The sequence below is a fragment of the Nelumbo lutea genome, chromosome 7 (assembly GCF_056320005.1).
Source record: "Nelumbo lutea isolate HS-2025 chromosome 7, American lotus-T2T, whole genome shotgun sequence".
Taxonomy (NCBI): Eukaryota; Viridiplantae; Streptophyta; class Magnoliopsida; order Proteales; family Nelumbonaceae; genus Nelumbo; species Nelumbo lutea.
The window spans coordinates 50,329,086-50,354,948 of NC_142690.1; the positions used below are offsets into that span (position 1 = coordinate 50,329,086).

Below are 25,863 nucleotides of genomic sequence, written 5' to 3' on the forward strand. Positions count from 1 at the left end.
TATGTAGCCAGGAGCATTCTTTTTTCCTCCCTTGTTCTAGTGAGATTTTGGAGTGATGCAATTATGATAGCTACCTATTTTATTAATTGCATGCCTTCTCGATGTTGGGGTTCAAATTTCCTTATGCTGTCTTGTTTCCTAAGGGTGAAGTGTTTCCTATTCCTTTGTGTCATTGGTTGCACATGTTATGTTCATATTCCTAGCTCTTAGGGACATAAACTTGAACCCAAGGCTCGGAAGTGCATTTTTTTTGTGTATGCCTCCACACAAAAGGGTTATTGCTATTTTGATCCCACTAGTGGCACTCGTTTAATCTCCATGGATGTCACCTTTGTAGAGTTACTTAATTTTTATGGTAATTCTTCTAAGGGAAGCATTCCATCGAGTTGTTTGCTTCACCATTTCCTTTTCCTTCTCTTATTGACTTTGGGGTTGAATCCCCTATGGTTCCTCCTATCCTAGTGGTAGAGTCTTCGTCTCCTAGTTCTTCCATTCTTGCTCCTTCTCCACTTGCTAGTCCTCTAGTTTTCATTACTCATCCTATTGTTTGAAGGTAGTACCAAAGACAAAGGCTATGGCATGAACAGGTTGTTCCCCCATCAATAGTTGAGCCTCAGACACTCCCAACTCTTGAAGGAGAGGACAAGTCATTCACCACTTGCTCAAGAACCTCCCTTCCTAGACTTGGACCTACATATAGCTGTGAGAAAAGGTAAGAGGAAATGTACAACACACTATATTTCCAAATACCTATCTTATAGCCTATTGTCCCCATCTTAATATTCTTTCTCAGCCTCTAGTTCTTCTCACCCTATACCCAAGTTAGTTATAGAGGCCTTGTCTAAGCCAGAATGGAGGGAGGCTATGAAAGCTAAAACAGAAGCATTACGCAAAAATAATACCTGGGATATTGTGGATTTGCCTCATGGGAAGGAACTGGTGGGGATGTAAGTGGGTATTCACCATCAAGGATCATGCTGATGGCACCGAAGAGAGTTATAAAGCTTGGCTAGTAGCTAAGGGGTATACTCAAATATATGGAGTTGATTATATGGAGACCTTCTCACCAGTTGCAAAAATGCCCACAGTGAGAGTTCTATTGTCCTTGGCAATGAATTATGACTGGCCATTACATTGGTTTGATGTTAAGAATGCTTTCCTAAATGGAGATTTGATGGAAGATGTTTACATGTCTCTTCTCCCAGGTATGTATGGTAAGGAAGTTGTTTTGATCTTAATTCACAAAAAAAGAACTCGAGTAGAAATAGGGTTTCCCTATTTAGGGTGTATAAGTATGCACTATATCTGCTAAAACCCCTTAATTATATTTCTTATAGGAAATACCCTTTGATTTTGTTTTTATGTGAAAGAGTTACTTTGTAAGGATTAAACCCAATAATAGGTATAAGCAAGCCCAACGACTTGGACTCATAGTGGGACCCACATGCTATTGGATACTTATGTATTTTAAACTTAAACATCATAACAATGGGTCCCATTAATTAGTAAAAAGTGGGACCCACTATGCTGATTTAGTGGTGGGCATGGCCTACTTAAATATTTAACAGTGAGCCCTACTGACAATGAGACCCACTATACTAATTTGGTTGTGGGCATGGCCCACTTTAATGTTTTAACAGTGGGCCTTGCTAATAAATGGGACCCACTATACTAAAATGACTCAATTTGATATTTAATTATTAAATAGTGGGCCTTGCTAATGGGTGGGACCCACTATGATGATTTGATAGTGGGTGTGGCCTCCTTAATGTTTTAAACTTGAATATTTTAATAGTGGGTCCTGTTGGCAAGTGGGACCCACTATGTTGATTTGAAAGTGGGCATGGCCCACTTTGATATTTTAAATTTAATTATTTTAACAGTGGGCTCCATTGATGGGTGGGACCCACTATGATGACTTGATAGTTGAATGCTTTAAACTTGAATATTTTAACAGTGGGCATCGCTGGCATGTGGGACCCACTATGTTGATTTGAAAGTGGGCATGACCTACTTTGACATTTTAAACTTGAATATTTTAACAGTGGGCCCTGTTGATAAGTGGGACCCACTATGCTGATTTGATAGTGGACATGGCCCACTTTGATATCTTAAACTTGAATATTTTAATAGTGGGCCCTGTTGACAAGTGGGACCCACTATGTTGATTTTATAGGGGGCATGGCCCACTTTAATATTTTAAACTTAAAAATTTTAACTGTGGGCCCTACTGATAAGTAGGACCTGCTATGTTGGTTTGATAGTGGGCGTGGCCCATTGTAGCATTTTGATAATTTAAATTTAATTATTTTAACTGTGGGACCCACTGATAAGTGGAACCCATTATGATGATTTGGCAGTGGGCATGGCCCACTTTGGTCTCTTAAATTTAATTATGTTAACAGTGGGTCCATTGATAAGTGGGATCCACTATGTTGATTTCCTAGTGGGCATGGTCCATTTAATTAATTGGTGAAACTCCACCAAATCATTACTACTCACAGCTGTCACAACAGTTGATGATGACCCACCAATCAATTTATATTTGGCTTTGAATGTGGTGGACAGGATCCACGATTGCAACACTATGATCTGCTGTTGCAAGGTGATGGGGACCCACCAGCTCATGATAGTTCACAGTTGTCAATGGTGGGGTCAGATTATATATATATATATATATATGTATATGTATGTATATATATTATAACTGAGGTGGATAGGATCTACCGAGTGAGTCTTAACTTGTATATTTTAGTTTTTGTTTATAGGTGGTGGTATAATTTTATCCTTTCAAGGTGGATAAGATCCACATCATATGATAGCGGGTCCCTCTATAACACTTTGCAACAAATTGAAAACAGTGGGTCCCAAGAGTTTGTCAGTAACAGGTGATGATATGTACTGTTACAGGTAACAGGTGATGATATGTACTGTTACAGGTGGCAAACCAGCACATCTGTCCCCCTTCTTAGGTGGGTAACATTTCTGTAACAGGTGGCAAATGTGCTGTTAGAGGTGGTAAACCAGCACAGTGTAACAATGGATAAGACCAGCAACAGTGCTGTGACAGGTGGCAAATGTGCATGATGAACCAACACATCTTAACAGTGCTGTAACAGGTGGCAAATGTGCTGTTACAGGTGGTAAACCAGCACATTTGTCTCATTTTCAGGTGTACTAGCAGTAGGTCCCAAAGGTTCACCAGCTGTTTGTTTGTTTGTTTTTTTTTTTTTTATAATTTATTGTAACACTGGGTTAGCCTATTGAAAGTTCTTTGGGGTAGGTAGAATCCACCGATCATAACAGAGGCTCCCCAGTATTAATCCTTTTTTTATCTATTTTATATATTCTTTTTGTGGTGGATAGAATCCGCCAGATATATAAGAAACAATTGAGATGAGTTGGAGTTCAACAGAACTCTAGAGAGAGAGTAAGAGAGATAAGGATTGAGATTAGATAACGTTTAAAGGGATAGAAGATAAGAGATAAAAAAATAAAATAAAATCTGTACCTGTGTATTTATCCTCTTCAATCAGCAGAACTACAACTTCCCTCTTCTTTTTTCTCTCTTCTTTTCTCTTCTCTTTTCTCTTTTCTGTATCTACCCCCTCTTTTTTTCTCTCTCTCCCTTACATAGAGGATGCAGTTACGGGCACGGAAATTAGAGAAACCTCCCTACTCTTCATACGTGGGGTGGTTGCTTAACTCCCTCCATAACCAGAATAATTTAAAAATTAAATTTATGTCAAGTGGGCCAGATGTCAAATCTGGCCCCTCAAGCCTCATGGGGATTGAGTTTGGTTTTACAGATTCTGAGCAACACTTGTTGAGTTTGGCCATAACAGACACAATTTGACCATACCTTGTTTGTTAAGAGGAGGAGTAGTACTCGGGTTACCTTTCTTATTGTTTATGTTGATAATATTGTGGTTATAGGGAGTGATACAGAGGAAGTTCAGGCACTCAAAACTTTTCTTAACTCATAATTTGAAATTTAGGATTTAGGGGAGTTGAGATATTTCTGGGAGGCAAAGTTTCCAGGTCTAAAGATGGTATCTTCATCTCCCAACAGAAGTATGTGTTACATCTTCTCACATAGATTGGGAAGCTTGGTGCCAAACCTACTTCTACACCTATGAATGCCAACCATAATCTTTTAGCTAATGATGGTGAGCTCTTGGTAGACAGGGAAGTGTTCTAGAGACTTTTAGGGAAGTTACTATACCTTTGCATGACGTGGCCAGAGACACAAATATGGCTGCTGCAGAACAGGTTCTATGTCAATGTGATTAGTCAATTTTGCCCCTTTTTTGTCAACTAATAAAGGTTCGACCAGACAAGCTTTGTACGCTTGGCGAGAGATTTCACATGCACTAAATAAGGAAAGAAACCATTCCCAAATTGGAAAAACTGGACCAAAGATTAATAAGTGATGGGGTGAGACACCATTAGCCATTCAGAGAAGATACCAATTAGGTCTTTTCCTTTAGTGAAGATCACATGTATTAACCTTACCAAGAATCAATTCCCAGCAAAAGCCACTGATCCTAGGTGTAATAGGTTTACTCCAAACCTCATTAATTGAAAATATTGGTCCCAACTATCATTAGACTGGGTTAGGGATACAAAGGAGGCACGGGTGAAGGTACTTGATGGGGAGAGAGTCTAGATTCTACAATCACTTCTTAAGGGGTCCAAATACACTCTCAAGATGTCATCCTCAAATTCAAGTGAAGTAATCTCAAAATAAAATAGGTTAAGTGAGGGTTTCATGAACATGGAAAACTCTTGTTTCTTTAGTCTTCAAATTAACAATTTAAAATTTGATGAATACAAATTTAAGGAGTGGTCTGTTTTTCTAGGATACTGTAGAGAAGTAGGAATGGCAATGGGGTGGGCCGGGCTTAGGTTTTGCCTGCCCCGTACCCGACCACTTAATGAAATTCCCCACCCCGTCCCCTCCCCAAACCCCAATGGGGCTAAAAATCTTAACCCCACCCCCATCCCTGTTGGGAACGGGGATCCTCATCTTTGCCCAGCCCCGCCCCGATCATTCTTACATGTATACTTATAAATTTATTTTTTTATTTTTTTGAAATCTACCTAGAACTACTTTATATTATGTAATATAATATAGTATAATATAATATATAATAATGTAATATGATATAGTATACATTAGCATATATTAACAATTTTATATGTATTATGTTATATAATATAGTCGGGGTGGGGTCGGGGAGGGGTGGACAAATACCACCCCCGCCCCCCAGAGTTTCAAGTTTTCCCTGAACCCACCCCGAACCCTGACCAGTGGTAAAAAAACTCTCCCTGACCGGGGCGGGGCAGGGCCCCACGGGGATGGGTCAAGTTGCCATCTCTATAGAGAAGATGGGCCGAATGGGCCTTAGTTTCTTTCCTTTCTTTAGTTATGTTTATTTTTGCTAGGATACTGTAGAGAAGATGGGCTGAATGGGCCTTAGTTTCTTTCCATTCTTTAGTTATGCTTATTTTTTAATGTTTATGAGTAGTGGGCCTGTTTTTCTTTTTATTATTGTCTTTAGTGCTGGCCACCCTACTAAGGGTACACTTGTAGGGTACACTTCTTTCTATTCCATCTTCTTCTTCTCTTTTATTTTCTTCTTTTTATTTCAGATTATTGTAGGTGGGATTTACAATTGATACATCAATTGATAGGTCAAGGAGCCAAAGATGGAGGGCCCTACCATATTGGACTTGGACAGAGAAAAATGCCTTGGTTATGTCATGGCTATTGTCTTCCATGACACTGGAGATTTCTAGGAGAATTTAGCACTATCATACAACCCATAAAATTTGGGAGAAGTTATCTAGCACTAATGGACAATAGATAAGAAATGCAAGGGTTTATAGGTTGACACAAGATATTACAGTTTTGAATCAAGGAAACATGTTAATTGCAACTTACTTTGCTACCCTTGAAGGGCTCTGGGAAGAACTTGATCATCACCTCATTATTCATTGGAAAAATTCTAATAGCAAGGAAATGTTTCAAAAACAAATTGAAGGAAGAGTGTTCAAATTTCTTATTGGACTAGACTCTTCATTTGATACCATTTGGTCTCAAATTTTGGAAGAGATGAGCTGCCTAGTCTGCAACATGTATTCTACATAATAAAAAATGAGGAAATTAGGAGGAAAGAGATGAGTGTGGAGGTTCGGGTTCCCACACAACAGGTTGAGTACTTGTCTCTTGCTTCAGCTACTCAAAAGTGTTCTGTTTGTGGTGGGGAGAAACACACCAGTGAAACATGCTGGATTCTGCACCCTCATCTAAAATCAACAACTTTAAGAAAGGATAAGAAGCCAAGTAAAGGTCTGGGAACCGGGACCCCATGGGCACGTAGCAAGTTCAAATATGGTTGATGGAATGCATAAAATTGAAACCACTAGCGCTTCTTCTGGTATGGGACAGACCACTACTCCGTCAAATATCTTCCCCAAGTTCGTAGGTAAAGGGGTAGGCATCCTCAATTAAACTATGGGTTGATTGAAACAATCCTCTACTACTCTTTTGCTAAGACAGATATTGCTTCTGCACTTAGTGCTATTTAGTCTTGTCCACCTAGCTCCTGGGTCATTGGGTCAAGAGCTTTTGAGCACACGACCGACAATTCTTCTTTATTTTCATCTTATCATCTAGTTTTCAAACAAGACTAAGTGAGGGATTCTAATGGTTCTCTCTCTATTATTCATGGGAAAGGAGATATCTAAATTAGTAAAGCTCTTTCCCCTAACTCTACCTTTCATGTTCCTAATTTTACTGCTAACTTACTTTCAGTTTCTAAAATAACAAAAATTTTGGATTGCATTGTACCTTTTCCCCACTCATTGTGTTTTCCTGGACTGGTTGACGAAGCAAATGATTGGGAGTAGTAATGAGTCTAGAGGTCTCTATTATCTCAATGAAGACATTGGTTCAGATCTTGTGGCATCATCTAGTCATAACAATGAATGCAAGGATTCTAGTACTTTGGTTTATCTTTGGCATGCTAGATTGGGTTATTTGTCTTTTTTGTTGTTAAGAATCTTATTTCCAAAGTTTGAAAAAGTGTCTTTTGAAAGTCTCTTTTGTGATGTGTGTCAAATGTCTAAGCAATGTAAAACAAACTATCCAAGTTCTAGTAATGAAGTCAATGCTATCGGTACTTCACTAGTTTTATTGATCATTTTATGAGATGTACATGGATTTACCTAATGAAAGAATGGATGGATGGAAGTACCTAGAATCACAATTATTTTTGGATTCTAGTACTTTGGTCTATCTTTGGCATGCTAGATTGGGTTATTTGTCTTTTTCGTTGGTAAGAATCTTATTTTCAAAGTTGTTTGGAAAAGTGTATTTTGAAAGTCTCTTTTGTGATGTGTGTCAAATTTCTAAGCATTGTAAAGCAAACTATCCAAGTTCTAGTAATGAAGTCAATGCTATTGGTACTTTATTAGTTTTATTGATCATTTTATGAGATGTACTTGGACTTACCTAATGAAAGAATGGAAGGAATTACCTAGAATCGCTATGATTTTCTGCAAGATGATTGAGACACAGTTTGGAAAGAAGATTAAATAGTTTTGGTCATATAATGTAGCTGAATATTTCAAGAGTTCTCCAAATGTGTTCTTTGAAGATGAAGGGACCTTATATTAGTTATCTTGTACTTACACACCACAATGCAATGGAGTTGTTGAAAGGAAGAAAAAAACATTTACTTGAAACCACACGTGAGCAAGGTTCCAAAGAGGTTTTGGTCTCATGTAATACTCACAATTCTTATCTCGTTAAGCGAATGCCATCTAGAATTTTGGGGGATGAAAACTCCTTTCTCTATTCCCTATTCATTGCAACCTATGTTCTCTTTGCCTTCAAACGTCTTTGGTTGTGTGTGTTTCGTCCGTGTTAAGGATCCTAAAAGGACAAAGTTGGATCCCTAAGGCAATCTGTGGGGTGTTCTTGGGTTACTCTCCTACATAAAAGGGATACAAGTGTCTTGATTCAGCTACTAGAATGAAGTTCATCACAAAAGATGTGACCTTTTACGAGTCACAATCTTTCTTTGAGCCTTCCTGAATCCTCTTTAGGGGGAGACTAAAAGGGTGGAAGAGGCTTCCTCTGAGGCTAATCCTTTTGTCTCAGTTCCTGCTTCTTCTCTCCCAACTTCTCCCTCTGTTTCTCCCTCCCTAGATTCTCCTATGTTGAGTCTACTTGTCTGGTTGAGACTACTAGTGATGAAAATCCACTTAGTACTACTCCTTGCACTTAGGCAATTGCTCTTGACCTTGATGATGAAAGGCAACTAATGACTGAAACCAATTTGGAGCTTCAGATTTCGGTGAAGCTATTGTTCCTCTTATTGCCTTCACTAGACTTGACTTAAATCATCTTATTGTCTGGAAAAACTTGCTTATTCATGCACTGTTCATCCTATAAGTAAATTTCATATTGTCATTTGTTTCCTACCTAGAATTCTTTTCTTTTTACCTTGTCCTTTGTTTCTTCTCCTTCTAGGTACTCAAGGTATATTTTTGATCCTAAATGGGGGGAAGCTATGGATGAGGAAATTGTTGTGAAGCTTATTTTGGTTTGCTGTTAGTATGCTGTCAGCCTAGTCAATCTAGGTGCTGTCAGCTAGTTCCTTTTTTATTTTTTTGTTATTTGTTCGTTATTATGAATTGCCACCAAGGGCATTCTTGTAATTACTGGTCTTATTATGTTAAGAGAATATAAATAAGAAGCTGGTAGCCGGCCAGCCCTTAAGTCTTTGGTTCTCAATCGAACCTCTCTTCTCTCTTTCTCTCTCTCCCTCTCTCTTCTCTCTCTCTTTTATTCTCTTCTCAATTGAATACATGGTATCAGAGCAATAATTCTGGGGCTCGAAATTTTTTTTTCTCATCTGAATCTCAGTCCCCTTTTTCCTCTCTTTCTCTTGATCTCTTGGACGTGGAAGACCAAGAACTCTAATCGCATTGATCAAAGTTCTTGCGGCTGCTTTTCTTTGGGTTCCTCCTTGGTCGTAACAGCAAGGAAACCTTAATAGAAGAGGGGCGATGCTGGAATGACCCTCCTCTCTTAGTTCTCTGCTGTGGAAAGCATTTTCTGGGTTCGATGCTGTGGAAAGTTTTTCTGGGTTCTTTTCTTGCTCTCTTGCACCTTTGTACAAGTGTTGGACAGGGGTATGCGCCCCCTTTATTCTCTGTGGTCTATGCTGTGAAGAGCTGTGAATGTTGTGGTTTTGAGGTTTACATCTCCATGCTGGACAGGGGTATGTGTTTCATTTTTTTATCATGTGCTGTTGTTGAACTGTTGGTAGGCCTTGTTAATGACTCCTTGTCGTCGAACCATTGTTGCTAATGTTCTGTTTTCACTAGCCTGTTAGTAGACTAGTTGTTGGACTGATTACTGGGCTACTCTAAGGGCCGACCTATTGCTGGACTGTTTCAGCAGTATTTTTTTCTCTTTCCGGAAGTGGAAATTCTTGGGAGTTTAGCATTTTGTTTGCGTGGGATCTGGTCTGGTATATTTGCGTCCCTTTTTTTCTCAATGGCAAATTATGATTCAGCATCTTCTGGAGTTACACCAATTCGTAGTACAGCTGGTATGGGGGGTGAAAACGTGATGTTTCCCATGTCAATTACCCCTTTAAATGGCCTGAATTACCTGGAGTGGGCTAAAAGTGTGAAACTTTATGTAACAAGGGGAAAAGCTGGTTACATAAATGGCAGAGTGAACATGATAGGTGGGACCAAGAAAACAATATGGTGATGTCTTGTCTCCTTGCAGCCATGGAACCCGAGGTGAAGAAGAATTTTATGTGGGCAGACACCGCTAGTGAGATTTGGGAACAGGCCAAAACCACCTATTCTGAGCAAAGGCATTATGCCAAAATTTACCAGTTGCAAGCTGAATCCTCAACCTGTAAGTAGGTAAATCGTTTGGTTTCATTCGGGTTTTGAATTAGAGACATTAAAAATGATGAATCAACGTCGACTATAACCCCTAGCCTTCCAAGCTAACGATGCGGGTTCGATTCCTGCTATCCGCTCCCTATTATATTAATTTAATTATGATACATGCATCTTTGATTTGAATACGCATCTTTATTCCCTAAATTCTATCCCATTACATCCAATCTGATTTTTTTTTTTGACCAGGAGATAAGATAGTAAAGGAAAAATGCGACAGAACAAAATCGGAATGAAAAGCGTCCATTGTCTAATGGATAGGCTCCCATTTCGAGTCAAGAGATAATTGATTGCAGCCTTATCCAGACCTCCGGGAAAAGCATGAAAAAAGGCTCGAATGGTACGATCCCTCCGTCACCCCAGAATGAAAGGGGTGATCTCGTAGTTCTTGGTCTGTGAAGATGCGTTGTTAGGTGCTCCATTTTCCCATTGTGGCCGAGCCAATTCCAATAAACTTATTGAACGTTCCCATTGGCGTGCATCTAGCAGGAATTGAACCTACGAATTTGCCAATTATGAGTTGGGCGCTTTAACCATTCAGCCATGGATGCTTAACAGGGATCATCGTACATCGTGAATAACCAAATAAATCTATGGAATTCCCAAAGTAATTGATTTATCTTATTATTATTATTAATCAACGATTTCTTATATAGCTAGAACGACCCTCACAAATTGCAGAGATTAATTTTGTCTGCCTATTATTCAGCCCTTACTTTCATATGGAAAGAATTGGATCACTATCAGGCTATAGAGTGGAAACATGATGATGATGCTAAGGCCTATAAGAAGCTAGTTTCTTAGTAGCGGGTGTTTGCTTTCTTGTTGGGATTGAACCCTGCTTATGAACCCTTGAGAGTTCAGATCTTAGGAAGCAAAGAGTTGCCTTTGGTTCAAGAGGTATATGCCCTTGTTCAATTTGAAGAAAGTAGGCGGAGTGTGATGGTTACAACTGAGGGGCAGAAAAGTGATTCCAAGAAGGCAGATGATAAAGACAAATTGTTGTGTACCCACTGTCGGTGCTCATGACATACACATGATGCATGTTAGGAGATTCACGGGAAGCCCAAGTGGGTAGTGAAGAACTAGGAACAGGGTAAAGTGCAAGGTCAGAAGAAGCCGAATACAATACATAATGTAGCACATGTGGCAACCCATGATACTCAAGTTGTTGGTACTACTCGGGACCACTTTACTAGTTTTGACCCCAAGGAAGATATCATGAATTCCTTCAGAGATCACTTGGAGTCTTATGGTAGGACTTTGCGACAGATGGATAGTTCAGTTACTGGTACTCCTACTTCATTTGCATCTACATCAAGTAATGCGGCTTCTGCATTCCATGTCACCACTACTACTGATCATTGACTCAGGGGCCTCTAACTACATGACCGGTAAGCCAAATTTATTTCAGACTTATAGCCTTTTGTCAGGAAGGGATAAAATGAGGCTTGTAGATGGATCATTCTCCTCCATTGCGGGCCAAGGATCAATATCCCTTCCCCATGGCCTTAACCTAAATAGTGTGTTGCATGTTCCCCAACTTCCTATAAATTTGCTTTCAATCAATATCATCACAAACTCTTTAAACTGTAGTGTAACCTTTTTTCTTGGTTCATGTGTTTTTCAGGATCTAACTTCTAGGAGGATGATTGGTAGAGGAAGCCTAGTGGATGGTCTCTATATTCTCGGCAACAAAGCTGGTCTCTCGATGTCGTCCTAGGAGTCATATAGTCAGTCAAATAAGAGTCAATTTTTTTATTTTTTTTGTGGCATAATTGGTTAGGTCATGTTTCTTTTGAAATAGTGAAGTCTTTGTTTCCATTTTCATTTAAGTCATGTTCAGTGTCTGATTTCCAGTGTCAAACATGTCAGTTGAGCAAACAATGTAGAACAACCTTACATTCAATTAATAAAAGATTCAATTTTACTTTTCATTGTGTATTCTGATGTACGAGGGCCTACTACTACAATCTCTGAGGGCGGGTATAAGTACTTTATCACCTTGATCGATGATTTCTCTTGCTATACATGGGTATTCCCGATGCATAGGAGAGATGAAGTTCCAAAGATCGTGCAAGACTTCCAACGTGTGGTGCTTGTTGACATACAAATCTTTCAATCAGATAATGCCAATGAATACTTCCATGGTGAGCTTAATGAGTTATTTGCCTCCCATGGATCTATTCATAGGAGCTCATGCGCAAGAACTCCGCAACAAAATGGTGTTGCCAAAAGAAGAAACAAACACCTTCTTGAGGTAGCTCAAGGGATGATGTTACACATGAATGTTCCAAAAAGGTTTTGAATGGATGCTATACTTGCAACCACTTTGGTTGTTGTGCTTTTGTCCATGATTTGTCTCTGTCTCGGGGAAAGTTAGAGCCTCGGTCCATTCCTTGTATCTTTCTGGGGTATCCCTCCTCTCAAAAGGGGTATCGGTGCTTTGATCCCGTTAGTCATAAATTTTTTTGTCTTTATGGATGTGTCCTTCTTTGAGTCTGAACCGTTCTTCCTTACTTCTCCTCAGGGGGAGAGTACTGTGGAAGAGGAGAAGTAGGTTCAAGTCTGCCAAGTATCTCTTCCTTCTATTCCGGACCTGGCCCCCTTTCATGTCTTCCAACATACATGCCGTAGAGATCAGCAATGTGATAGAGATGTGGAACTACCAAACATTGAGCATCTGACACCGTCAAACTCCCAGGAGGTAACTCCAAACCCTGCTATACCTATTGACACCCTTGCTCCTACTGTGGATGACCTTGACATTCCTATTGCTTAAAGAAAGGGAGTCAGGTCATGCACTACCAAACACCTCATCACCTAGTATGTCTCCTATGATCACATTTCCCCCTCATACCGAGCCTTCCTATCTGTAGTTGATTGCATCCCTGTACCCAAAAATGTTGCAGAAGCCTTAAAATACCTTGAATGGACAGATGTTATGAAGGAGGAGATTAATGCCCTCCATAAAAAATTAAACTTGGGAATTAGTGGATCTTCTAAGTGGGAAAGACCCAGTGGGGTGTAAGTGGGTGTTTACAGTTAAGCATAAGGCGGATGGGACAGTTGAAAGGTATAAAGCAAGATTAGTAGCCAAAGGGTACACTCAAATGTACGGAGTTGACTACGATGAGACGTTTGCTCCAATAGCTAAGATGAACTCAATTCGTGTTCTTCTATCATTAGCTGCTAATCTTGATTGGGAATTGCATCAACTAGACATTAAGAATGCCTTTTTAAATGGTGACCTAGAAGAGGAGGTGTACATGGTTCAACCCCTGGGATTCTGTGCCAAGGGAAGTGAGAGTAAGGTGTGTAAGCTAAGAAAGTCTCTCTATGGTTTGAAACAATCTACCAGGGCTTGGTTCAATAAGTTTCATATGGTAGTTCAGCAAGTAGGGTTCAAGCAATGTCAGTTCGATCACACTCTTTGTGAAGAGATGTCAGGAACAGGTTGTTGCTTAGATAGTGTATGTGGATGATATCATCATCACAAGAAATTGGAGTTCAGAAATACAACAGTTGAAACAATTCCTTGCATCTAAATTTGAAGCGAAAGATCTAGGTCCTTTGCAGTATTTTCTTGGAATTGAAGTTGCTCGCTCTAAAAGTGGTATCTTCATTTCTCAAAGGAAGTACACTCTTGATCTGTTACAAGACATAGACAAGTTAGGTGAAAGACCACCAGATATTCCTATGGATGTTGATCATAAATTGGGTAACTGTGATGGTGAACCTCTGAAAGATGTAAAACAGTTCCAAAGGTTAGTGGGAAAGTTAATTTATTTGTCCATGACTCGTCCAGATATTGCTTATTCAGTTGGTGTCCTGAGCCAATTCATGCACTCTCCTAGGAAACCTTATTTGGAGGCAGCAGAGAGAGTTCTTAGATACTTAAAAAAGTATCTAGGAATAGGTCTACTATTTAGTAAGCATAATCATCTAAAGGTGGAAGTCTTTACAGATGCTGATTGGGCAGGTGTTGTGGATGATAGATAAGTCCACAAGGGGGTATTGCACATTTGTGGGAGGAAACCTAGTGACTTGGAAATGCAAGAAACAAAGTGTGGTAGCAAGGTCAAGTGTTGAAGCGGAGTATAGAGCTATGACACATGGGGTGGCTGAAGTTCTTTGGCTAAAAAATCATCTAGGGGAGCTTGGAGTTTCTATTCATAATCCTATGTCTCTTTACTGTGACAACAAGGCAGCCATTAACATCGCCAACAATCCTGTCCTACATGAGAGGACCAAGCACATTGAAGTGGACAAACACTTCATAAGGGAAAAATTAGACAAAAGGGAAATTTGCATCCTTTATGTCAACTCCAAGGAACAACTTGCTGATGGCCTCACAAAAGGACTTCCATACTCGCGACACAATGAGTTGTGTGACATGTTGGGCATGATAGACATATACAACCCAACTTGAGGGGGAGTGTTGTGAAACTTATTTTGGTTTGCTATGCTGTTAGTATGCTGTCATCCTAGGTGCTGTCAGCTAGTTCCTTTTTTCTTTTTTGTTATTTGTTCATTATTTTGAATTGCCACCAAGGGCATTCTTGTAATTACTGGTCTTATTATGTTAAAGAGAATATAAATAAGAAGTGGTAGCCGACTAGCCCTTAAGTCTTTGGTTCTCTCTCTCTCTCTTTCTCTTCTCTCTCTATCTCTTTCTCTTCTCTCTTTCTTTTCTTCTCTTCTCAATCGAACACAGAAATGAAAGCCTTCTCAAAGGAAAACACTTGGAAAGTAGTGGATCTATCAGTTGTGAAGGGCATTCTGGGGTGCAAGTGGGTGTATACAATTAAACACAAGGTTGATGGTTCTATCGAGAGGTACAAAGCTAGATAAGTTGTAATGGGATTCGACTAAAAGAAGGTATTGATTACAAGAAGACCTTTGCTCTAGTTGCCAAATTGAATACTATACTGGTGTTACCCTCTCTAGTAGCTAGCTTTTCTTGGAAACTACATTAAATGGGTATCAAGAATGCCTTCTTAAATGATAATCTACTAGAAGAAGTCTACATGGATCCTCCTCTAGGGTATGGCATGAGAGGAAAGGTGTGCAAGCTAAGGAGAACCTTATACAACCTTTAACAATCCCTAAGGGTTTGGTTCAAGAGATTATGCAAAGAAATGAAGGTTGTTGGGTATAAGCAAAGTAGTGTTGATCAACTTGTTCTATAAAAGAATGGAGGAAAACTAACAAACATTGATTATTTGCATTGATGATATGGTGGCTACTAGAATTGATTTAGATGAGATTCAGGAGTTGAAAGACTTCTTAGCTTTAGAGTTTGAAATTAAGGATTTAGGACCTCTATGATATTTCTTGGGAATAGAGGTAGCTTGATCTAGTGAGGGGATCTATATCTGCCAAAGTATACCTTTTGAAGGAGACTGGAAAATTAGGAATTAGACCAGCAGATACTCCTATAGAGTAGGATCATGGGTTATAGGAAGATGATGGGGAATTGTAACTTGACAAAAAGAGATATCAGGGATTAGTTGATAAGTTGCTTTATTTATCCTTCTCTAGACTAGACATTGTATATGCAGTGCATGTGGTCTGTCAATTTATGCATGCTCCATAAGTCCCACATATGAAGGCAGTGGAAAGGATCTTGAGATACTTGAAGACATGTCTTGGAAAGGGATTACTGTTTACGAATCCTAACAAAAATAGAAGTGGAATCTTATATTGATGCCGATTGGGTAGGTTCTCTTGGAAATAGGTCTAATATGGACATTGTACTTTTGTAGGTGGTAACCTTGTCACTTGGAGGAGCAAAAAACTAACTGTTGTGGCAGGATCAAGTATGGCTCATGGAGTTGCTGAGTTGCTTTGGATCAGCATTTTTCTAAGGGAGTTGGGATTGATGTGACCAAGCCTCTAATGCTGTATTGTGATAATCAAGTTGCAATTAACATTGCTAACAACCTAGTCCTGTTATACAAGCTGGGCATGAAAGATATCTATGTTTAACGTGAGTGTTGTGAGACCTAGCATTGTGGGATTGGGTTTTGTTTTGTTTATGTTCTTCTATGTTTATTTCTTAGGCTGAATGGGCCTAGGCCTCTACTGTACTAATTTGTTCTTTTCGGTCTGCTAATCAGGGGCAGATTTATCGTTGCACTCCTTTTCTTAAACCCTGCTATAAATAATAAGTTTTGGGGATAGTTAGTGAAAGAATGGAAGGATCCATCTAATGGACGCCAAGAAAGGTGCGGAATGGGGGGCGAATTTCAAAAAAAATTTCCTACCTTCTTCCAACTGGGAATCATATTCCCTAAATTTAGAATACATTATTCAAGGATCCTACTTGAACCATAAACAAACTGGATCTGAACCAGAAGGAAACAGGAAGGATTATACCTGATCCAGAGAAATAATATCTCCCAAAGTTGGTGTTCACCCCCAAAGAAGTAACCAAGATCCGCTCCTGCTGAAGATGACATAGCTGTGGATGGAACGGAACCAGCAGGGTGCGTCCTACACACTGGATTCTTCACAAGAACCCTCTGGAAACCTTGAACACCAAATCCTAGTGTCTTTCTTGCAAGACTATTGTCAAGAACTGCTTTCTTGACTTCCTGTTGCTGCAAAGATCCAATCTTCCAACAGGTAGTGGCGGCGGCTGAAGGAGGAGAAGTCCAGGGACGAAGAGGGCAGAATTGTCTCTTCTCTCTGGAGTCTGTGAGAGATCAAATCTCAGATTGCAGGATGTGTTTCTTGCTTACTCCAACCCCTTAGTTCAAAATCTGATATTTCTACTAGGGTTTCTCCTCTTTCTTCTTGATTAAGAAACCTCCCAATATTTGGGGAGTTATCCCAATCCAAATCAGTATTTGGATAGAGGTTAATCTTAATCCTATCTGCAGATTAAGTTAGTTAACTCCTGATCTTATCAGGAGGTTACCAGATTCAAATCTAATTTGAATTTGGTCTCTTAGAGTGAATAAGGTCAAAGACCCAATCCTTTTACTAACACTAATCTCAGATTCGCCCTATGAACTGGTGATCATATCAGCCCAGTTCAAAATGGGCTTTTGGCCCATTAAGTGTTCAGTGTTTAACTAGTTTCCAACCTGCTGCCCAGTTGGGCTTCTTTGTATGGCATGGGACCCAAGCATTGATCTACACACCAGCCACATGGGTTCGGCCCAACCTTTATTACAAGGCCCAGCCGAATTCACTGAAAGACTCAGTGACCCCTTGAGCCCATCACATGGATCCTATGGGCCCAACACTTACATTAAGTGGTCCTTGGGCCAAGCCATCTTATAAAAACCCAGGGACTGTAGGCAGGTGCAAGATTAGCCCATCAGGTATTATCCTAAATGGTCTTACACTTAACCTCTCAGCCCTTAATGATCAAGCACTGCCCGACAAGAGAAGACCTCTCTCTCGGCTGCAAGGAACAGTGCCGCACTCTCTACTCACATGGATCCCGGGAATTAAAACCTTTTGCAAATCTTTTTGAATCCGTACATATACATACATATATATATATATATATATATATATATCTTATTTTGCAAAACAAAATTCCAACGATTGAAATCAACTGCCGGCAGTTTGGTTTCCATCAGAGAGTGCATTCCCGATCATTACCATTATCCGACAAAGGGGCTGATCCTGTCACTGTGACCACTCACTCAGATGAATTCTCAGACTGCTCCAACATGTCCAGGTTTTGACCCCCACTAAGGATCTCACTGATTGACACATCAAAGACAACCCGATCCGACACCTAGTGATGTGTCATAATCGAGTCTAGGGGTCAGGTGTAACTTTCCAGTTTTGCCCATCTGTCTCTAAGGTCTAGGGCAATACTGGAAATCTGGTCCGGTTCAAGGGTTCAAGCAATCCCATACTGCATGTGCCTTGGGTCTTACCCTGATGGCCGAAACAAGCCATCCCAACACTTGGTGGCACACCAGTATCAGCCTTGGCAGGATAAATCTCCCCAGACTTATCCAATGGCTGTGAACATTTAAAACTAACACAAGTTTCTATAAGTGTCCTGTTTTAGGGTCTTACACAGAATTATACCAAACAACATGAATCAAACATGCACTTTAATTTATTTCCACTAAATAACAAAAGTACATCAAATCCGATTGAAGCTAAGGGCATACAAGACTGTCTAACAGTTAGGGCTGCTGTCACATCATTTCTCTCAACCTAAATACAACATTTTTCTTCACCCTTTCTTTTCCAATGTTGAGTTGGTGGAGAATAATGAAATATCTGGTAGAACCCTACAGCCATCTAGTATAAAATGGAACTTTTATGATCTTTGGTGCTGCCTGCAACAGTTTTTACTAATCCTATTTCAATTCTCAAATTCTCAATAGCGTAAAAACTCTAGCTGGCCTCGACAAATTTTCATCACAAATGAGCCATATAAATCAAAGATCATGTTGTAAGAAGGGGAAATAGAAGAGTTATCTTTACAATGCTTCTTGCATATTTGGTCAATTACTTGAGGGAAGAAAGAGATCTTTACTTTGATGAATTGATTTCTGTGGTCTAAGTTATTTTTATTCTTCATCGAATATTTTCTTTCTCAAATTTGAGATCAATTATTACTGTGCTAATTCTAGATTTGTTGGATTGCTTATTTTGCTTCTTTCAGTTTTATCTTTTTCCTACTTGGGTAGTCACAGAGCATAGGGATGCAAACAATAAAATGATTTCATAGGACAAACTATTGAATTATTGGTTAGTTCGTTGGCAGAGAAATGCATTGGGAGAGGTGGTGATGGAAAAAACTTCACCTTTACGACCTGGAGTTGAAAAGTAAGCCTGTTGTTTTGTTATTTAAAATATGTACTCTCTTTAGACATATACCATGGGACATGCTTCTTGCTTATTCTTAGATCAATAGTGTGTGTAACTTGTACCTACTTGGATAATTTTATGAAACTTATTAAACTTTATTTATAAGTTTAGTTTTTAACAATAAAAACATTGGCTGTCAGTTATTTAAATAAAATTTTAAATAAAAACTTTATTTAAAAGTTTCTTGTGTGTAAATATTTTATAATTTGAATATCCCTATATGTATGCTTCTTTACTCTTTCAGCTATTATTTACATCTGAATTATGTAATTGCCATTTGACTTGGTTTTGAGATTTTACATGGCATACCATCACTAAAGTTACTGAACTTACATGGTTTACCCTGTCTCTCCTTTCCTCTTCAAGCTCATTGCAGATGTCTTTAGTAGACCATGTTCTATAATGGACAGGCTTAACCTTGCAAGGGTTTGGGGATTGGGAGAGACGATGCCATCATGTCTCATTTACAATTTGCAGATGACATTGTTGTCTTCTGTGAAGACTTAGGTGAGGAAAGAGCTCAGAACTTGTAATACTTAGCCAAATTCTTTAAAGAATTATTATTTGGAAGGTAAAGTTAAGAAAGAGCTGCATTGCAGGCATTAATTTGAGTGACTCTTATCCAAGGTGCTATGAAGACTTAATTTGTTTTGTGAGTGAGTGGCCTCTAAACCACTTGGGTCTGCCTTTAGGAGGAAACCCTAGAGTTGCAGTTATTCATCATTTCTCAAACAACTTGGTTACTTGAAGAACTATATCTCACTCAATGGGAGGATGATTAATTCCACCTTTGCCAATTTACCTGTCTACTACCTCCCTCCACCCAAATAATAATAATAAACAAAAAAAAAAAAAGATTGGTCAATGTGGGAGGAGAGGAATGCTAGAATTATTAAGGAATAGAGTAGGACTAAGGAGGCTATAATTGAAAGTTTGAGTGTGAAAGTTGCTTATTGGGTCAAGAATGGATATCTTAAAAGAATATATAGTGAAAGACATAAACAATTTGGGGGTGTAGCAGCTTCTTCTTCCTCTAGAAATTTGGTCCATGAAGAGTGGAAAACTCCTATTAATAACAGGGTAAAGCTGAATTTTGATGGGAGCTCTCAAGGTCATATAGGACCTTCAGGTATTGAGGGTGCAATTAGAGATGGCAATGGCTTGGTTTAGGCTATGTTCTAAGGTCTGATAGGTCTTGGAGATTCATTAGATTCAGAACTTTTGGTGCTGCTACATGGTCTCAGACTAGTTAAGCAATTGGGTTTCAGAAGGTAGAAGTGGAAGGGGACTTGAAATTGGTACTATTCTGGCTGAATATTGAAAATTAAGGACTCACAACCAAACTCATAAGAGAGATTGGGAATATTTTCAAAGAAATAGAGGCAATATTTCTGGCTTTCTGCTAATGGGTTGGTAGGTAGTTTGACTGAACAAGGTCTATCCAGGGATCAAATGTTTTGGACTGTGATGTAATTTTCTTTTTTAGGTTAGGATTACTAGCCTGGTTTTATAGTTTGAAACCTTATGGTGAAGAAAGAATAGGCGTGGTTGGGCTTCTGCTTAGAAATCTTTTCTTTTTAGGTAAATGGTTGTGGCATCTCCCCTCAGAGCCTTTTAGTTGTGGCATGCTATGATCAAGAGTATTCATGGTCTCTCAACTAATAGTTAGGATACAAATAAGAGTGCAACTTGGGCGGATTGAGGGCCAACCCAGGCTCAACCTGAGTTCAAGTCAGAGTTTACCAACCTAGCCCTAACCCGAGCTTAACCCAACACAACTTGAGTAGGGCACGGGCTTGGGTGGGTTTGAAAGGACTTTTGAATATGTTTTGCACATCCACCTATTATTGCACGCTTTGTAACCCAATTTAAGAGTGAGGCCTAATTACTTTACCTTTTTCAAAAAAAAAAAAAGAAAAAAAGAGAAAATGAAAAAAAAGAAAAAAAAAGAAAGCACCAATTCCATTACTAAATGCATCTATAAATACTTAGAAAAAGATGGTTTTATATAAGTTTGTTTTGAAAGGTAAAGTATGACTTATATTAACTGGAAATATGTCAAATAGATGCATGTTAACTTCTGTACACCAAGGCACTTTACAAAGGAATGGGAAATCAAAAAGCATAGTTGCTACAAAAAATCGTACTGATAGTCATTGATGTAAATGTAGAATCAAGGAAAGAATTCATGAGGAAGCAAACCAATTTTCCAATTCCTATGCTAGAACTTTTGGGTTAATAGGATATTGGTACTGTTTCAGTTTTTCTATTTATTCTTCATTTATAGGTTTCTTAAGATTAGGTTCTGTTTCTTAGTTTTTTATTACTATTCAAAATTACTATTTTTGGTAATTCTTGGAATTTAATAGTATTTGCAATTACTATTTTTAGAAAAATCATGGATTACTGTTTTTAGTATTTTCTGGTATCTTGAAATTAAATTAGTCTTAGTAGGATTGAGTAAGTGTTTTTAGAGTTGTTTTAGTAATTAAAGTCCTCATTGGAGTGTCTTCATGGGCCATCAATTGATTTTTCTTAGTTCTAAAACAATTAGAATTTTTGGGTCAGTTTCCTAGTCTGAATTGGAGTTTGTAAAGGGCCATCTGAGCTAATGTATCGAGTCTATAAAAAAGTCATTGTAATTGAAAAATAAATAAATAAACAAATAAAAGAGTTATTTGATGAAATAAAGATTGGTTTAGTGAACTCAATTTTGGTTGTTAAAATTTTCTCTTTTCTCCCCTCTCTGTCCTTATTTCTGTTAGACAGTTTTGTATGCCCTTAGCTCTAATAAGTTCTGATGTACTTTTGATATTTAATGTAAATAAATAAAGTACATGTTTGATTCATGTTATGAGGTATGCTTCTGTGTAAGACCCTAAAACTGGACACTTAATGAGGCTCGTGTTAGTTTTAAATGTTCACAGGCGTTGGATAAGTCTAGGGAGATTTATCTTGCCAAGGCTGACACTGGTGTGCTGCCAAATGTTGGGGTGGCTTGTCTCAGCCGCTAGGGTGAAACCCAAGGCACACGCAGTGTAGGATTACTTGAACCCTTGAGCTGGACCAGATTTCCAGTATTGCCCTGGACCTTGGAGACTGATGGGCAAAACTAGAAAGTTACACCTGACCCCTAGACCCGATTATGGTACTGCACTAGGTGTCGGATTGGGCTGTCTTTGATATGCCAATCAGTGAGATCCTTAGCGAGGGTCAAAACCTGGGTATGTTGGGACAATCTGAGAATTCATCTTAGTGGGTGATCATAGTGACGGGATCAGCCCCTTTGTCGGACAAAGGTAATGATCGGGACGCACTCTCTTTGATGGAAACCAAACTGCCGGCAGTTGATTTCAATCATTGGAATTTTGTTTTGCAAAATTTATATGTATGATATATACTTATATATGGTTTCAAATTGTTTGCAAATGGTTTTAATTCCTGGGATCCATGTGAGAAGAGAGTGCAACACTGTTCCTTGCAGTCGAGGGAGATATCCTCTCTTGTCGGGCAGTGCTTGATCATTATGGGCTGAGAGGTTAAGTGTAAGGCCATTTACGGTAATACCTGATGGGCTAATCTTGCATCTGCCCACAGTCCCTGGGTTTTTATAAGATGCTTTGGCACAGGGACCACTTATTGTAAGTGTTGGGCTTTTAGGGTCCATGTGATAGGCTCAAGGGGTTCACTGGGCTTTCTAGTGAATTCGGCTAGGCCTTGTAACAATGGCTGGGCCGAATCCATGTGGTTTATGTGGAGATCAATGCTTGGGTCCCATGCCATACAAAGAAGCCCAACTGGGCAGTAGTTTGGAACTTATTGAGCACTAATTACTTATTGGGCCTGAAAGCCCATTTCGAACTGGGCTGATATGATCACCCACTTAAGGAGGCGAATCTGCAGATAGGATTAACCTCCAAATGAGATCAGGAATGGGTTGATCTAATATGCAGATAGGATTAAGATTATCCCCTATCCAAATACAGATTTGGATTGGGATAACTCCTAATAGGATTTGGAGGTTTCTTAATCACTAAGAAAGGAAGAAACCCTATTCAAGAATTACAAGAATTCGACCTAGGGTTTTAGCAGATACATTCTCTACAAACTGAGATAGGATCTCATCATCCCTAAGCTGAAAACTGCATTCACACCACCTTCAGCCTTAGGGATCTCCTCCAGCCGCCGCCAGCTTGTTGCATAGTTCAAACTCCATTGAAGGGAAGATCAAGAAATCAGTAATTGATATCAGTCTTTGTTGAAAGGCTGATCTGTTTCGGTGCTCTAAGCCTCCAACGAGTTCTTGTGATAAGTTCGGTGTGTAGGATGCACACTACTGGTTCTGCTCCACCATTGCTGTGTCATCTTCCGCAGGAGCGGATCCTGGACCTCTCTTTGGGCATGAACACTGACATTGGGAGATTTTCATTCTCTGTATCAGGTATAACCCTTCCTTTGTTTTTTGGTTCAGATCTGGTCTGGTTTGGTTCTAGTAGGATCCTTGAATTTTGATTATAAAATTAGGGAATACGATTCCTAGTTGGAAGAAAGGTAGGAAATTTTTGAAATTCGCCCACCAATTCCTTAACCTTTTTGGTGTCCATACGATGGATCCTACCATTCTTTCAGTGGTATCAGAGCCATAGGTTCGAATATTGAACCAAGAGGTCAGATCTGAACCTGCGCAATTCAGTAGAAGTTGTTCTATCCGGGTATTGCACAGATTGCAGTTTTGTTTCAAGAAATTGTTTCTTGTATGGGTGATTGATCTGAAATTAATTTTTGTTAAATCTGAAATTTAATTTAGAATAGTTCTTATTTTATTTCTGATTTAATGGATTGTTCGTACATGGGGTTCGAAGATCAGTTTTGGCGCAGAAGGTCTGCGCACCTGTTATTTGCAGTTCCTATTCATTTTGGTCTGTAAAATATTTATTTTTTTTTTATTTTTCTAGACTGAATTTATAGGATTCAATCAAGAATGTAATTATTTAATAGAAATAGGATTTCTGTTTTTTTATTTTCTTGATTGAGAAGGCGGCAGTGCTGGAGATTCGCAGATGAAGAGTTCGCTATCTGCGTTTTTGTAGTTTGGGAAACTGCAACCCTAATTACTAACCTCTGTTTTGCAGGTTGTACGAACAGTCAGATCTGTTTTTGATTGTCAAAATTCAGAATTTTAATTTTAGATCTTTCAGTGAATTGTTTCTTGAATTAAAAGTTGTTTGTGGACCCATTTGGACTAGATTGGACCAAAACTGTTTGGACCGAATTTAGGGTTCGAAAGGGGCTGTATTCAGTCCTGTTATTTCCCACTCTCAAGTTTGAAATCAATTTTTAATTGGAAGAACCAATTCTGCCCAACTTGTAATGTCCAGTTTTAAGAGGTTAAAACTGCAGAAGCCCATGTTGTGTTTTTTTTTTTGTTTTCTTATGGCCTGTTTAATGGGCTTTACAGTGAGTAATTGATTGGATCAATTCTTCCATATCATGCGATATGTGGATGTTTGATGTGCTGCGACCATGGGCCTTAAGCACTTGGCCCACGATGATTTGGTAGTGGCTCTTGCGCACACCATGGCTGAATGCACATCATTGCCATGGTGTCCCTTAAGGTCATTGGATGACCCCTTCCTTTCATGGTGGGCCCCACAACTCTGAAAAAGGGTCGCGTGCAGAAACCCTAGTCGTTATGGGCCACCATAAATCTGACTTTATGAAAGTCAGTAGGAGCCACTCTAGTTTGACCTAGATTAACTAGGGCGTAATTTTGTTCCCTCTGGCTAATATGAGTGCATGTGATATGGAGATCCATATGATGGACTCTCTAAAGGCCTTCTATCATTAGCACGATGATGAGTCCTTCAGTAATGAGGAAACACACCATAAAATTGGGCTATCCATTTGCTGTTGGGTCTGTCAGAGTATTTCATATGATGATAGGGGCGTCATAGACCGATGTGGGTGGGGCTTCACCAGAAAATGGGAAATCTCTCACGGTACCTTGGCATAACCTGGATATGATGAGTGAGCACTCATTGGACAAAAATGTTTACTTGAAAACGGCTCTGAACCTTGTTTGACAGAGACCAAAGGGAAACTCATGTGATGAGTGAATGTGATCTATCACAGAAAGGTGGTGTGGTTATGTAGCTGAAACAATTGGCTCCACGCCCCCTATGTGATTTCCCACATTTCCAGAGACATTTTGCCGTCTCCATCACTGAGATAGGAGGGAAATCTCAGAGATGAACAAATGGAAATGGAGCATAGATTAAAAGCCTTATCTATATAGGTAACTTGAATCAAACTAAGGTTGTGGACTAACGTTTTGCTGTTTTATCAGAAAATGGCAAACGGACAATTTGCTAAGTTGCTTGACGATTACAAGCTTAAGGGCCCAAACTATGCCGATTGGTACAAAAACCTCATGCTGGTCCTGACTTCAGAAAAACTAGATAAGGTGTCTAAGAATCCTGCACCGGACGGTCCGGGAGACATGGCTTCAGAAGCCCGTAGGAGGGAATACCAAGAATGGGAGGAGAAAAACTCCTTAGCCTGCTGCTATATCATAGCCTCTTTGGATAATCCGATATAGAGGCAGTTCGATCATATTGAACTAGCCAAGGACATATTGGATAGTCTGAAGACTGTATGAAGAGAAGAGTCGTTCTACTCGACAAAAGGTCCTGAAATAGTTCATGACCGCGCAGATGACCAAGGGGCAGCGAGTTCATGACCATTGTCTCTGGATGATGGGTTACATTAACGAGTTGGAGGCCCTTGGGTCCGGGCTAGATCTGGTCACACAGATAGATGTCATTCTTAACTCCTTGCCTCCGACCTTCAATCCGTTCATAATGAATTACAATATGAACAAGCTGAATGTCAGCGTTCAAGAGCTCAGCAACATGTTGCAACGGGCCAAGGAACTGATTAGAAAGGATGAGCCGATAGCCATGCTTGTTGAAGCTGGCAAATCTGGCAAGAAGAGGAGGGCAAAGAGGAAACCCC

The 25,863-nt window shown here is 39.4% G+C and overlaps 1 protein-coding gene across 5 annotated transcripts in view; it reads left to right on the top strand.

Moving 5' to 3' along the window:
• LOC148846338 (Haloacid dehalogenase-like hydrolase (HAD) superfamily protein) overlaps window positions 1-25,863 on the top strand; it is a 101,914-nt gene that overhangs the window by 13,816 nt on the left and 62,235 nt on the right. For all 5 annotated transcript variants that reach the window (XR_016102131.1, XR_016102130.1, XM_088954255.1 and 2 more), the window contains one exon: window positions 18,746-18,807. Coding sequence is in view for 3 of the 5 variants with exons in the window: in XM_088954255.1 (XP_088810381.1) it covers window positions 18,746-18,807 (62 nt within the window). In the remaining 2 variants the exon portion in view is untranslated. The remainder of the gene's footprint in view (window positions 1-18,745; window positions 18,808-25,863) is intronic.